The sequence below is a fragment of the Rhinolophus sinicus genome, chromosome 2, assembly GCF_057876585.1.
Source record: "Rhinolophus sinicus isolate RSI-liver-muscle chromosome 2, RSI-T2T, whole genome shotgun sequence".
In the NCBI taxonomy this organism is placed as follows: domain Eukaryota; kingdom Metazoa; phylum Chordata; class Mammalia; order Chiroptera; family Rhinolophidae; genus Rhinolophus; species Rhinolophus sinicus.
Genome location: NC_142502.1, coordinates 145,528,662 through 145,544,566, shown reverse-complemented (window position 1 = coordinate 145,544,566; position 15,905 = coordinate 145,528,662). Strand labels below are relative to the sequence as shown.

The 15,905-nt window shown below is 37.8% G+C and overlaps 1 protein-coding gene and 1 long non-coding RNA gene across 4 annotated transcripts in view; one reads left to right on the top strand and one right to left on the bottom strand.

Annotated features, from left to right (window-relative positions):
- UGP2 (UDP-glucose pyrophosphorylase 2) overlaps nt 1-15,905 on the top strand; it is a 46,878-nt gene that overhangs the window by 4,076 nt on the left and 26,897 nt on the right. For all 3 annotated transcript variants that reach the window (XM_019717927.2, XM_019717938.2, XM_019717923.3), the window contains exons 2-3: nt 10,830-10,957; nt 11,804-11,911. In XM_019717927.2, coding sequence (XP_019573486.1) covers nt 10,844-10,957; nt 11,804-11,911 — 222 coding nt within the window. In that variant the 5' untranslated portion in view covers nt 10,830-10,843. The remainder of the gene's footprint in view (nt 1-10,829; nt 10,958-11,803; nt 11,912-15,905) is intronic.
- Nucleotides 2,136-11,760, bottom strand: LOC141571555 (uncharacterized). The gene is made up of 4 exons (XR_012496387.2): nt 11,242-11,760; nt 9,298-9,427; nt 6,949-7,117; nt 2,136-5,369 (listed from the first exon to the last, which is right to left on the bottom strand). It is a non-coding gene; the product is annotated as an uncharacterized LOC141571555 (long non-coding RNA).

Below are 15,905 nucleotides of genomic sequence, written 5' to 3'. Positions count from 1 at the left end.
TTTTGAATAGTGGAATTTGGGGTTGCTACACTTAGCTTGAATCTCTTCCCCCAAATCTAGGCAATATGCTTTATAGGAAAGCTGGGCATCTCCATTTTCAAGTGCTTTGACCATAAGTTGTGAGGTAGAACTGTTCAATTAATAAAAATACTTAATGTCAATAGGCAGAAGAGTTCTCAGTATATATTCTTTGGCTAAAAGAAGGTTCAACTTTCTTTGGGTATCTCCCAAGTCTGTGTTCCTCAGACACTTAAGATCCTTTTTCCTAGGAAGACTTTTTAGTGCATCTAGGGCCTAATTCCATGGTTTGGTGTATTCTGCCCTCAGGTCACTTTCTACTTGCCTGTGATATTCTCCATTTGCTAGTTTTCTCCCCTCCAGGGGTTGTTACAGGGCCCCCAATTATTCTAAATAAATGTTGAGTACTAGCTGAGTGAGAAGTGGCTCCTCATCACAGTTGGAAGTGCTAAGGTTAATTAGCAGCTGTGATTTTTTGCCATGTTTGTCATTTGGTATCATTATGGACTTTGCTTTTTAAAAGTTCTAAGAGCTATGGGGTAATCGCCCTACAAGATTTGAAACTTTTATAAATGGTTCAGGGTCTGTTGTCATCTAGCCAGCTAAGGCCGTGTTATGTGCTTATACTATAATATTAGAGGAACTTTTTTTTTAAAAAAAGCTGTTTTTAGTAGGCCATTATCTGTCTAAATTATATAAAAAAAAGTCTCTTAATGTTCTTAAATTGAGTTACTTTCTTATATTTCAGGGGAAGCCATTTGAGTACCTGTGTTCACTTAAAAAATATTTGAGGCCTGTCAACCTTCCCATTTGTTGGAATTCTCTTTTTAAGACTTTTTTTTGGTGATTCCTCTTTGGTAGATGGCAACTAGCCAGGGAGGATTAGCTGAGCTAATTATAACTAGAGGGGCCTCAGATGAATAGAGGGATGAGAAGCATTCTGGGCCTGGTCGGACCTTGGCCTGGTTTTTCTCAAATCCTACACCAAATTTAGCCTGTTGCTGATTTATTTAGATGACTAGGATGCTTTTAGCCCAGGGGGATTGTGGCATGGATATGAGGCAGGACTAAAGGTGGCAAAGCAATGACTAATGCTCGCTCCTCATTTTTTAAAGATGTGGCTTAGGATTCATTATGTTGCCTAGAGAGAGAGGGATTAGTTAAATTCAGAGTCACCGTTACAAATGGAAAATGAAAAGAAACTCAAATAGTTGAGCTGATGAAAACTTTGTTTTCCAATGTGAACCTTGTAATCTCTATGATTAAATTGCCTTGTTCTTGATAACTGGATCTTTCTTCTAGTAAGATGGATGATTTTCATTTGTGAAAGCCAACTGAGGAAAAAAGAAATTGATGAGGAACATTAGAGAAATAAGAAATACTAGCTGGTACACTTCTCAGTAGTGCCATTTTAATATTCTGAAGATAAATTGAAAAATAATTTTAAAAGGAAATACTCTAAGGTATTAATTTTTGTACAGTAGGTGTTTTCTTGTAATATGGCTTCACAGAGACCCTTCTCTCTGTTATTTTTCATAGACAATTGTAGTAACTTTAATTAAAATAATAGGATACTTAATTTTGTGTGAGGAACATTTGTTGGCCTAATACTGAAAATGTTCTAGGTAAAAGAATAATATACTATAATTTTCCAGTTTCCACCAAGTTGTATTTGGTACTTTTTGTGAAAGTGCCCAGAAAGTCAGATATATCCATTATTGAAAAGTTAATATAAACAAATATTCAAAAGTCAAACTAACTCTGGATTATCTGTAAAAAATAAATGATTAAGAGTTGACTATGCTAACTTTCTATAATGCTCTCTCTCTTAATAGTCAGAATAGCCAGTGGAGAATATTATAGGAATATTAGAATAAAATTGTGGGGGAGAGCCTCTGAGGGTTTGGGATTTAGTGAATGAAATAATGATTCACTTAACCATCTTTTGATTGCTTAGGATCTTGTTAGAAGCTGGAGTTTTTCTAAAGACTGGTGTTCTTTTGACACAGCCTACAGTTTCTTTTCTAAAATATATTTAAACTTGGTATACTAGTGTTTGAATTGTGGACATCTTGGTCTTGACTAATTTAATAAGTTGTTCATGACTGGTAGTTGAAACCATATGTCTAAATGTTTGAAAGTATACTACCAGGCATACATCTTTCTGTTCCTAACTTATTCTTTGAAAGTTCGCTTGCTAAGCTATTGAAAGAAACTAAACTTTGTGTTTTTTGGTTGGGCTTATGTGGGAGAAAGGGAATAATATTTCATTTGAAGGCTGTTTCCTAGTTTTCTTGATTGGCGATGCAGGCATCTCCTTTACTTTGTTGCAGAGTAATTGTCTAGGGCTCAAGTTCTGCCGCTGCCAACAGTCCCATTGTTTATTTTTCTCAGTCATTGCCAAATGAGATTGATTGTGCCCCCAAACCATTTTGATAATTAAGGATTGTTTTTGAGAAACATCAAGAAATTGGCTATGTTGTCTCAATTAACTTAACATAAACAACAAAATGTTTCATTTTCCAAAACACTTCTAAATATTTGTTTTAATTTTTCGTATGTAAATCGAGTTTCCTGTTTCTCTGTGATTTAACATATCTTAATATTCATTGTATTCATGTGTATGAAATAGTCATTATGCTTAATGCACTTTTTATCTATTAGTCACCAGCTTGTAAACAGTGTTATTATAGGGGACACTCCCTTTAACAATAGCGCCACTTGCTCCTTAGCGATAGAGACCAGCAGATGAGGTGATTGGAGTTTGTATTTTCCTCTGGTTGCGGCCCTGGCAAAGGCTGATGTGATGTTTCCTTTATGTTATATCCCTGCCTACAATTTTAAAACTTCCAAAGAGTTCAGGAAAACAGAATAACACGGTTCTATGTACTGTTTTGGGTTCATTTATGCCAATGGTAAAATGCTTAGCTTGGGTAATAAAATATTTATAGCGGCATAAAAGCTTTCTTCGATTTTTTCATTGCCCAGAAAATAAACTATATAGAAGGAAAAGTTGAAGAGCACAAGAGAATGCTTATTCTGATATGTAGTTTTAACCCTACATAATAGACACAGTTGGGTTTTTGCCAGTTTCCATTCAGATTTGATGGCACACACCTGGAGGTGATAAACCATGTAAGATGCACTATAACCAAGAAAGGGGAGACCGTCCTCCAGGAAGGAGAAGCAGGGCACTAGGCAGCAGGGTTTCGATTCCACTTCAGGCTGCCACTGTGTCCTTCCTTAGTCAGCATCTCTCTGCGCGTTTTATCTCCAAGATAAGGGAATTGGACTCAGTGACCTTAAAGCCTTTCCGAGCTTCAAAGTTTTATTTAAGTGCACATATATCAAATTATAAGGCGGGCCTGCCAAATTTTTTGGTGCTTGATGGTGATTTTATTTTGTATCCCTTTTCCTTCCTCTCACCAAATGAATGTGATACACCCCTTGGCATGCCTTCTTCCTTATTTATCATTCATTAAACTTAATGCAAAGGTGTTGTTACTTAACTAGTGGACACATCTCTTCCGTCAGAACAGAATGTTCTGTTTTCCAGAAGTGATATATTCTGTTGTTTTAATTTTAAGAGCTACTCTAGTGTATGAGAGCAGGGTTATTCTTAATTATTAATGAGAAATCTTGTTTATGTATAAATTCTAACAGTTAAAATTTTTGTAAAGGAAGCAGTGCATGATTAGCAAAAATCTCAGTTAGCAAGTAGCTCTGTATATTCAGTACTGGAGTATTGGAACAGTTCTCAAAAGCCTGATGCCTTTTTATTTTTTATCAAAACACATTTATTAAGCATTCATACGTATGTAAGGTTGAGTCATTTAAAAATCTACGTACATGTAAATAGTTACACTATAATTTACAATATAAAACAATCAACATTGACTTTAATACTAAAAGTGTATAAAATTGATTATATAAAATCAACTAATTGTTTTTATATGACTGAATGATGTGGAGTATAATTTTCCATATTTTTCCTAAATCTAACTATAATGCTCAAATTTGTTTAATCTCTAAAGTTAGTGAAAACATGCTCACGTTTATATAAGGTAATATAAATTGAAAGGAAATTTAGAGGTTATTTTGTCTAGATTGCCTACCAGTTTGGAATTTCTTTGACCATGTCCCTGATACTTGACTGATAAATCAGCCTCTGCTTGAGAAGCCTTAGGGACCGCATGTACACAGGATGCAGCCCATACTTTTCTTAGCCCCGCTTTCCTTCCCCATGGTCACAAACTATGGCTCTCAAACACTTTGCATTTGGCCTTATCAGGCACTACCTCCAGAAGACTGGAGTCCATCTTCTTTATCTATACCCAGCACAATAGGCTCTTCCTTACTGATTTAATAAGCACAGGGAGATGAATTAGTTTAGACCATTTGAGTATTCAGTATGTCTCAAGCTCTGAGTTGGGAATCCAGCAATGAACAAAATAGACATGATTTATTCTTACAGAGATTATAATCTGTTGGGTGAAATAGATGTTGAGTAAATTTTTCAAAGTATAATGTTATAAAGGAGTGGTATGGTACACGGATCTACCATGTCAACGTGTTATTTGTAAATGGGCAAACTTGCTTCGTTTAGAAAGATTTCTAGGAGATTACATTTAAACTTAACTGACAAATTATATATTAGTGACTGTTCAAGCCACTAATATGAGAATTTAAGTCGTAATCTCCAGTTTATATATTATAGGTGCCTGTACTGTGCCAGGTGTTGGGGAGTAAAAGTTGAATAATATAATATGGCTTGTACCCTTAAAGTATTATAAACAGGCACGTAAGCAAAGAAACCGAGTTTGGGAGGTGTTTGATATAGTACAGAAGCAGGAGTGGTTAAAACCTTAACGTCAGGGTTGTGATAGAAAGGAAGGCCTCTTTGAATGTCCAGAAACGACCACCTAGAACACTAGGAATGCCACTCCCCAAATAGCAGAAGCTCCTCACTCAAGTCACAGTTGGAGCCTCTGGGGGTTGAGGGATCAGGTTTCCTGGAGCTTGGGATGACTCTCATGATTTTGGAATTCACACTGGGCTATGAACCTCTCATTTTTTTCTCCTCCTTTCTGCCTCTTTTTTTCTAAAAGTGTTGGATGACACTTGAGATGTTTTGGAACAATCTTATAATAGTTAAGATGCTTTTAATTTCATGGAGCAGGAAAAGACCAACTCAGTTGGCTTAAATGAGGGACTTGTGTCACATTAATTTTGAAGTAGGCTGTTCCAGGGTTGGTTAATTCAGTACAAAGATTACGTCAGTCTTTCCTTCCTTCTGCTCTGCTCTCTTCAAGCATATCTATCTCCTTCTTGGTCAGCTTCATTCAAGGTCCCTAAATGGAAGAAGAAACAAGAGATGAAGGACGGACACATTATGTCCAGGGATGGAAAAGGCACCATTTCTTCTCTTTTTTTTCATTGAGGAACACCTTTCTCCACAGTCCTTTGTGGCTCACTGGCCAGAATCATACGTATTATGTTTCATGCTTAAACCAGTCACTGGGAAGGCTTTAGGATCTGGGCCTGGTGCCATCTCTAAAGCACATGGCTTTGGGGCAGAGAATAAGTGATAGAATAGCATTGGGGTAGGGAGAAGAACAATGCATGGCTGCTACACACATATTAATATGAATGAAATATAATCTATGTCAGAGCTACTCAAAGCAATACTGGCAGCATTCGCATTTGAGAGATGCATATCCTCCCACTCCAGACCCACTGAGTCAGAATCTCTGGGAGCTTGCCCAGGGATCTGTGTTTTAACAAGCCCTCCAGGTGATTTGTATGCACAGTAAAGTTTTAGAAGCCCTACTGAGATGTCGCAAATGGAGCAGGAAATTGCAACCTTTAAGCGTTCTTCTGCTTTAGCACTTTCACTAGTTTTGGCTACTCACAAGGGTACTTCAACTTGGTTTTTAAGACATGCCTGGCTAAGGAAGTTGTGTATATGTATTTCCCCTCAAATGAAGTTCTATCAAATGAGAAAGAGAAGCGATATGGTTGGGGTTGCTGCTTAGGGGGACCAATCCATTCTTCTTGGTAGTACAAGATTAGAGTGACACATGGTCAGACTAGTTAGACAGCTGTTATCATCACGACCGAGAGAGTGAAAATGAGAGGGACATTACGGTAGCAGCAGCAGGAATGGAAAGCGGTGAATGGAACTGTGGTGATTCAGTTAAGAAGTGTGGTATTGGATTGGATGTAACGTGGAAGGGAGAAGAGGGAAGAGCCAATTGTGACAGATTTCTAGGTCCCCCGGGAGTGACTAGGAGAATGTTACTGCCACGGAGGGCAGGGAGGTGAATCAGTTTAGACCATTAGGACATGTCGAGTTTGAGGTGCCCGGCTGAGTATCCAGGTGCAAAAGGTGTAGAGGACTAGGGGTGTGAGCCTGCAACTTGTGAAAAATGATCAGGGTGAGGCACATATTTGGGAGTTTGGTAAGGGAGTAACGGAGAGGGAAAGTGGTCTGCGGATGGAAGCTTAGGAAATCCAGGGAGTAGGAAAAAAAGAGGAGTCAGTTATAGAAACAGGCCCAGACAGAGATGTAGGAAAAGATGTAGGGAAATATTGGGTAATGGAATACAAAGAAGAAAAGCTTTTCTAGGAGGAATATTCACAAATAACTGAGGTTAAAGGACTACACAGTATGAACCCAGAAGAAGATGCTTAGCTTTAACTGATTATAAATCTAGTCAGTATATGTCTTTAGTTTCATTCCTGGTTGTTTCCAGTTGCTGCTACATTCCTGGAGTTTTACACTGGTATCACCAGTCATTTCCCAGTCTAAGATTAAGTGAGCTCTCCAATTCTCTGACTTTGGGTACATCTCAGTGTGGGTTTCCAAGGATGGTTGAGACTGATCAGAAAAAATGAATGGTGAGTGGTGGCCGGCGGACAGCTCCTCACCATCTGTGTTGCTCTTGGTGTTCTTTCTGTAGCCTTTCCATCGTGTTTGCACTGTGAAGCTAACTTTCTACTTTAGAAAGCGAAATTGTTTGGTTTGTGCCAGTATCAGGATGTCCAGGAAGGATATTATGTACACTTCTTAGTTACTGAAATGGATGAATTGAAATACCTGCACCAAGAAATGAAAACAATTACTTGTTAGATTGAGTGTCTCCTACCTCTTGATTCTCTCTGTCTCTCTGTCTCTGTCTCTCTGTCTCTCTCTGTCTCTCTCTGTCTCTCTCTCTGTCTCTCTCTCTCTCTCTCTCTCTCTCTCTCTCTCTCTCTCTCTCTCTCTCTCTCTCTCTCTCTCTCTCGTTGGCTCCAGTTGGATAGAGGAACAGTCCAGGATGTTGAAATTTTAGTTCTTATGAACAAGGAAGAATTAGGAAATTGGGGTTGGGGAGGAAACCTTTTAGAAATAGTTACTGCCAGACATATCCCAAATTAAATTGTAATGAAGTCAACCATGACATTTCTAGTTAGCCCAGTTTTATGTGGCAGGGAGTGTTCTGTCTGTCCCATTGGATATAAGAAGACATTCTGATAGAAATGCTTTTGTAGGAGAGTATTATTTAGGGATTTTGTGCCATGGATTAAAGAGAGTTGGACTAAGAGGAAAAAATGAGCAAGATATTTTCACCTCGCTGTCTTAGGCTGGGGCTCAGAATAAACTGGCTTTATTTCTGGGTTCCATAACTAGCCTGCTCTATGACCTTGGATAAGTCATTTAACTATTTCAGCCTCATTTTCATATCTGTAAAATGTGGAGGGTAGATTAAATGCTCCCTCTCATCTCTAAAAATGTTTTGATTTATGACTGAGGGAATGAACTGTTTGATCCTTAATTCATTCTCTGTCTAAATTCGAGGAGAATCAATTCTCTATTGCTAGGAAGTGAGGGACAAAACATTTTAGAAAGTTAGAAATCTTACATTATTCATGGAATTCTTTACTTGACCTTCCATTAGAATCACAGCTGTCATTGCCAGAAGTGTAACCTGAGAATGGTAAGTCCAAGAAAGTTTCTAAGGTCTGTATTTCTTTTCCTACCAGAAATTCCAGACCTTTCTTAAAAATTCAGGATGGATAAGGAGGTCACTGCAGAGGGAAATGGTTTCTAGCTCTGTGCCTCCTGGTTTGTGCCAGGTGCTTAAAATAGACTCTCTTCTTGAGTAAGCACACTTCCTTATTCTTTCTTCTTGATTATTCTTTATTCCTTAAAAGCCCGTCCTTATTCTCTAATCACTGAAAAACAGAACTTCACAGTAGCACTTTGCTCAGGGAAAGGAGAGGGATTGGAGTAGAAAGGATGGGCTTATTGTACTGTTCTTTTTTGTGTTGTGGGGGTAGAAGGAATACAAAATTGTTTTTCATTTGCATTGTGCTGTCAGAGAAATGGGAGGAATAAAGGGTAGGGCTATTGGTCATGACTGGAGTTTGAATCTGTGTCTAAGTTTTGTTGTTTTTTGTTTGTTTGTTTTTGAATCAGTGTTTGAAGGTTGGACCTGCCGCAGCTGGCAACCATCACTTGTATTAAATTTAAGTCTTTCAACCAGCCTTTCTTAGTTTGGCTTGATAGGGAGGATAGTGACATGGGTTCTATGCATTTTAACCTTAAGTCATGTACGTTGATAAGCTATTCTGCAGAGAAAGTCTCTAAAGTTTGCTGGGTTATTTTTTATTTTATTTTTTTGGACTGTTGTCATATAGACAGCTCATAGACAGCTATGTAGTTATTTTTAAACTTTGCAGTTGCATTTAGTTTTATCTCATTTGGCATTTGCCGCAAATTAAAGTAAGTTAAATGTTTCCATCACTAATTTTTAGGAATGTGACTGAATGCTGGTCATCAGTATGTACAGCACACAAAGCAGCGGTCTATAGATGTCTTTGAAACTAACCAAAAACAGTCCCCTTATTGTGAAAATTATTATATAGTAATTTCTTGATCTATTTTAATCATTCTGACACAGAATCAAACAATTCATGTGTGTTCTTTAATTTAGAGGTTTCATATTTAGTAGATTTTTCTTCCAAATTATTTTCTAAACATTAATGTGGGAATTGGCTTCAGGATTTGGGGAGACACATCCCAGGTATCCATGGGTGGCAGGGTGGGGGACTTAATCTGTGATAGATTGTAAATTACAGCAAAGTCAGCCAAGGGGTGAATATGTGTGGCTGATCACATTAACTCTAGTTTAAAATGTTCTAGAGTTTTTAGTTACCTGTCATAGTTACACGCACCCATTGTCACTGGTTTTTTACAGATTATAATCAAATTGCTTCTTATTACTTGAAACATACCTTTAGGTTGTTGATGGAACACAGACATATGTGTTTCTTAGCTCACGAAGAAGTTATTTATGAACCACAGTTTGGGTCACTTTGGTAGTTTTACTGGAGTCCACAAACTTAGTTGTGTTGTCGCTTATGCCTGTAAAAAGAACACAGTTAGAAAATGGCTATTTTAGGATTAGCCTGTGTGTTCTCAACAAATTTCCTTGTGTTTTTTTCTCTTGGGTTTTAATATGACGGCAAGTGTGTATAAAAGATTTTTGAAGAGCTATGTTAAGTATGTCATTTTTAAATATTTTTAGATAATTGGGAGAGGGAGAGGCTGTCTGCATGAAATAAATTGCCTCAGGAGTTAACATAATTTACTAATTTCTGCTCTCAAAAGTATCTTAAAATTGATTATGTTGGCTTTAATTTTGTTTATATAAATGTTTACTTCTGCCCAGATGAAAGAATTTATGGTATGGGGGAGTGTTTTTATCTTTATTGAAATATGTTTCTACTAGATTAACCAACATTTGTAGAACTAATTAGTTATCAAACAAAATGAACATAAGCTTCACAAATCTACATTTATAAAACAAGGTATTGAGGATAAAGGGGGAGGTGAACAATAATCTGATCATCCCTTGTTTTATAAAAAGACAGGATAATTACTATCTAGATAAGTGTGTGAAACCTCTGTGTTGGCATTGTTCTCCCAAGTACTTGGAACTGGGATGTTTTCTTTTTCTGTATTTTTCTGTTTTTGTTGGTTTTCATCTAAAAGGCATTTCTGTCACCTTTAGGGAGATCCGTTTGTCACAGAGGTGCCCAACTCTGCCAAAAGCCCTGATAGTCTTGTCTGACACAGATGAGCATTGCAAAGTCTTGACTGAAATTGAGGCACAGAGGGGAGGGGCAGCCCTGTGTCCTTCTCCTTTTAAAGTGAAACTTTTGATGCCAGAGCAGTAGAGGCACCTTGGAACTGTCAATATCTCTCAAGAGATTCTTCTTGAGTAAAGAGTGTGAAGCTGCAGTGCTCTCCTTCTAAAATGGAAAGGATTCCTTAAAATTTTCATCTGGCCTGGAGGAGGAAGGAGTCTTTGGCGTCTACGAAATTGCCGGACCCCTTCAGTTCTCTTTTGATGCAGCTTCCAAAAGGGCGTGTTCCACAGAACATACCCTCATTAACACTATTCCAGTCATTCTCAGTTTTCTCCAGCTCTGATGGCTAGGAGGGAAACAGTAGTAGAGATGGAACTGTGTACTCACATGAAGATGAATCCTTTTACTTCCACCTGCCCCATCTTCCCAAAAGTGTCCATTGTTTTGGACATACTAGTAAAGCATATTGATGTGCCAAACAGTCAAATTTGAGCACATGTGATTATATAGTCCTAACTAGTTGACATTACTAAAATTCATTGAGAGGATGACGGGATTATAGGATTGAACCCTTTCCATTTGCTGGAACACCAGAAATAAACCAGTTGTAGTTTACCAGCTGTTTGAATGGCTATCTGATTTTTCAATTGGTGGTTTTACATTTTTGTTTTAAGATCTCAGCAAAGCAATGTCTCATGATGGCGCTTCTCAGTTCCAAGAAGTCATTCGACAAGAGCTAGAATTATCTGTGAAAAGGGAACTAGAAAAAATACTCATCACAGCACCATCACATGAGTTTGAGGTAAGGACTCTACAATGTTTTTTTGCTTTCATCCATCTACGTGCTGAGTTGCTATTGCTGATGGCGGATTATCCAGCTTAAAATAAGCATAAGATGTAATGAGAACATTAAAAAAAGATAATTAGGATTGCTTAACAATTAAGGATTTTCAGTGTTTGGCCATCGTAAAACCATTGTCTTTTCCTTTTCTAATTCTATGAAGTTTCTAAAGTCTGAAAGAATCAGAACAAAATTATACTTTATTTGTTCTGTGTTGTGGTATCATTGGGTAGAGAAATACATACCGATGTTCAGTTAGAATTGAGTAGTTTATCAACCATGAATCCTGCGTGCCTTTTCCAAAGAGCCAGTTCTGATAGAACCATATTACTTTGTCAGCTATAATAGAGGTCTCACAATAGGCAGATGTTTACTTTTCTACTTATAAATCAATAGATAATATTTTCATTTTCAAATTTCAATTTGTACTTAATGTTTTGAGGTTAGCTGTGTTTTGTTCCTTTTTGTTCTCTTGGTGAAGATTTATTTTCACCTAAAAGAAGTAGAGAAAGATATTGGTGAATAAATACAGCACACCACTGGGAATTCTCATGGACCAGCTAGTGGTCAGATTACATGATACTGGTGGGAGATGGGGAGGGTTATTTACTTGTATTCCTTTATGCGTGGTTCCTGTTAGTTTTTCTTCTTCTTTAGTTTAAATTGGGGTATAAAAAGGCTCTGTTCTACCCATGGTTCTAATAATATAAGAATTTCATTAAAGACATTTTAAGTGTATAATATATATCTGTTTTTATTAAATATTAAGCATTCTGCTAGTTGTAACAATGACTTCTGTTTTCATAGCACACTAAAAAAGACCTTGATGGATTTCGCAAGCTATTTCATAGATTTTTGCAAGAAAAGGGACCTTCTGTGGATTGGGGAAAAATCCAGAGACCTCCAGAAGATTCGGTAAGTTTTAGGTAATATGTAGGAAATTTTAAGATAATTTATGACATTGGTTTAACATTGGAAATAGAGTAGTATAAAAGGGCCAGTAAAAACCATCACTTCAGACACAGACAGGAGTGCTGCTTTGCATTAACTGTCCCCTCGTGCTGTAATTATGGAGATAGCCTGCTACCACTTTCCCTTCCATTAGACCCATCTTTCCAGTTCTGCAGAGGACTGTGAAAGTCTAATCTCCCTTTACCACTACCTAATAACTTAATATCCCTGACTATGAGGCAGTTCTTTGGCAAAGTACCAAACACAGTAAGAACTTCACTTATGTTCTTTTCTTCCTTCTCTCTCCCAAACCATCTGATGTCTTTTTGTCTGGAGGGTCATGTACAGATGCTAAGTCAGCTACTTAAAGGCCTCCCCATGCTTTCAACCCACACAGCCATATTTCCCTTGCCTTCCTTGTGGGAACCAACCCAGCAGTTCCTTTGCACACATTCTATTTCTAGACTTCTGTGTATGTTGTTTCCTTAGAATGCTATGGGCTCTTCACCTGTCAAAATCTTGCTTATTCTTTGAGGCTCAGTCCAATGCTTCCACCACTATCATCAGCCCCTAGCAGAAAGCTGCATTGAAAAGGTGTGGTGCAATAGTACCAGAGGTTCAAATCCTAGCTCTACTACGTATGAGCTTTGTGTCAAAGGAGAATAATACCAAGTGCTTTATGTACTTTACAGGGTTGTTGTGAGGCTTCATGAAGAAACATAAGTGGAAACATGTTAAACTCTGAAGCATTTTGCAGATGTTAGTGGTTATTTCTACCATCATGTGGCACTAAGCCACCCTAATTGGAATTAGTTGTTTGTATGCCTGTGTTGTCTTCATACTAGGTTTTAAGGCCAGGGAACCATGTGTCCTGAACTAATGTTTGTTGAATGGATCATTTAAATGAAGTGATTGTCTAGAGGGGGGACCAAGATGGTGGCATAGGAGGATGCTGAACTTGCTCTCACCCTAAGAACACATGAAATGTACATCTATATTTAGAGTAATTCCTCCTGAGAGCCAATTGAACAGCTTCGAAACAACAGACGAGAGAGAGAGACCGCACAGAGATGGTTGGGGAACTGTAAGAGTTCTCCGGAGCTGAGGGAACTATCCAGGAACGCCAGTGTTTGTTTCCCCTGCACATGGATAGTGGGCAGAAACTCCATCCTGGTTCTCTGGCCAACCTGCAAGACCACTGTAGCATGTCCCAGCCACCCCTCCCGGAGTTAGATCTCGCAGGAACAGGAGGATCTAGGACCACAGCATACAGACAAAGGGGCCGCTCCACTGTGCATGCACGCAGGATTCCCACCTAAATAGAGTATGGAGTTAGCAAAACTCTGTGGTACCCACATGCAGGGCTTCCTGGTCCAGAGAAAGGGCAGAGATAGTGGAGCTGACCCGCTCAGAGAGGGTGCAGAACTAGGAAAGTGTGATAGTGCATGCGCACACAGGCCTGCTGCATCCAGAAAAAGTGCAGAGCTAGGAGGGTGTTGTGAGGCACAGCAGAGCAGCCCTGCCCAGATCGGGCTCAGGCAATAGACAAAGCAACAGGTCATGCTGCCTGTATACTGAGCAGCTCTGCCCACGCCAGGCAGCCCTGCCCAGATCAGAAGGGCAAGGATGCACACACATACCCGGCTGTCCCACCCAGAGCCCACTCCTTCTGGCCAGGCACTGCACCACGCATGCCCACCCAGACTACAACCAACCTGCCCAAACCATGCAGGACGCAGTTACACAGAGGTGACTTTCAAAATTGGAAGATAGAGCTATTTCATTTAACTCATAGACAAGCAAAATCTAAAGGAGTTCACTACCACGAAACTGGCTTTACAAGAAATATTAAAGGGTCTTCTCTTTTCAGAAAAGGAAAAGTCATAACCAGAAATAAGAAAATACAGGAAAGAAAAAAAATCTCACTGGTAAAGGTACATATATAATAAACTCAGTGAATCAACCACTTAAAAAGCAATATAAAGCTTAAAAGACAAAAGTAGCAAAATTAACTATAACTACAATAAATAAGGGATGCACAAAATAAAAAGATACAAAACATGACATCAAAACGTAAAGAGTGAAGGGGGAGTAAAAATGTAGTGCTTTCAGAATGTGATTAAACGTAAATGCCTATCAGCTTAAAATAGACTGCTGTAGACTTAAGTGGATGTGTATGGACCTCATGGTAACCATAAATCAAAAGTCTACAAAAAAATAAAGAGAAAGGAACACAATCAAAATGCTAAAGAAAACCAGCAAATCAAAAGGAAAGAGATCAAGAGAAGAAGAAAGGAACATAGAAGAGCAACAAAAACAACCAAAGAAACAGTTAACACAATGGCAATAAGCATAGTACCCATCAATAATTACTTTAAATGTAATGGACTAAATGTGCCAATCAAAAGACATAGGGTGGCAGGATGGATAAAAAAACAAGACTTACCTATATGTTGCCTACAGGAGACTCACTTTAGGTCAAAAGAGACACACAGACTGAAAGTTAAGGGATGGAAAAAGATATTCTGTGTAAATAGAAACAATAAGAAAGCCGAGATAGCAACACTTGTATCAGACAAAATGGACTTTAAAACAAAGAATATAAAAAGACAAAGGACATTACATAGTGATAAAGGGGTTAATCCAAGAAGGATATAACATTGTAAATATCTACTCACCCAACATAGACACACTTGGGTATATAAAGTAAATATTAATGGTTGTAAAAGCAGAAATTAACAGTAATACAATAATAGTTGGGGACTTTAATACTCTACTTATCTCAATGGGTAGATCACCCAGATAGAAAATTAATAAGGAAATAGTGGCTTAAATGCCACATTAGACCAGTTTGATTTTAATAGACACTTGTAGAATATTTCAACCCCAAACTGCAGATTTCACATTTTTTCAAGTGCACGTGGAACTTTTTCCAGACTAGACCACATATTAGGCTACAAAAGAAGCCTCAACAAACTCAAAAAGATTTAAATTATATCAAGCATGTTTTCTGACCACAATGGCATGAAACTAGAAATCATCTACAGGAAGAAAACTGTAAAACACCCGAATACGTAGAGATTAAACAGCATGCTACTAAACAACCAGTGGATCAAAGTGGAAATCAACCAGGAAATCAAAAACTACCTTGAGACAAATGAAAATGAAAACACAACTTTACAAAATTTATAGGATGCAGCAAAAGCAGTTATAACAGGAAAGTTCAGAGCTATACATACAGGTCTACCTCAAGAAGCAAGAAAAATGCCAAATAAACAATCTAACTTGACACCTAAAGGAAATAAAAAAAGAACAAATAAAACCCAAAGTAGAAGGAAAGAAATAATAAATATCAGAGCAGAAATAAAATAGGGACTAGAAAAACAATACAAAAGATTAATGAAACTAAGAGCTGGTTCTTTGAAAGGGTAAGTAAAACTAACAAACCCTTAGCAAGACTCATAAAAAAAAAACGATAGACCCCAAAAAAAGTAAAATGAGAAATGAACAAGGAGAGATTACAGCCAACACCACAGAAATATGAAGGACCATTAAAGAATACTATGAACAATTAAAATATATGCCAACATATTGGATAATCTAGAAGAAATGGATAAATTTCTAGAAACATACAACCTTTTAAGACTAAACCAGGAAGAAACAGAGAAACTGAACAGACCATTACTAGCAATAAAATTGAAGCAGTAATAAAAAAACTCCCAACAAAAGCCTAGGACCAGATGGCTTCACAGATGAATTCTACCAAACATTTAAAGAAAATTAGTACCTATTTTTTTCAAACTATTCCAAAATATTGAAGAGGAAGCCATGCTTCCAAACTCATTCTGTGAGGCCAGCATTACCCTGACACCAAAACCAGACAAAGACACTACAAAAAAAGAAAATTACAGGTCAATATCCCTGATGAACATAGAGGCAAAAGTTCTCAGCAAAATAC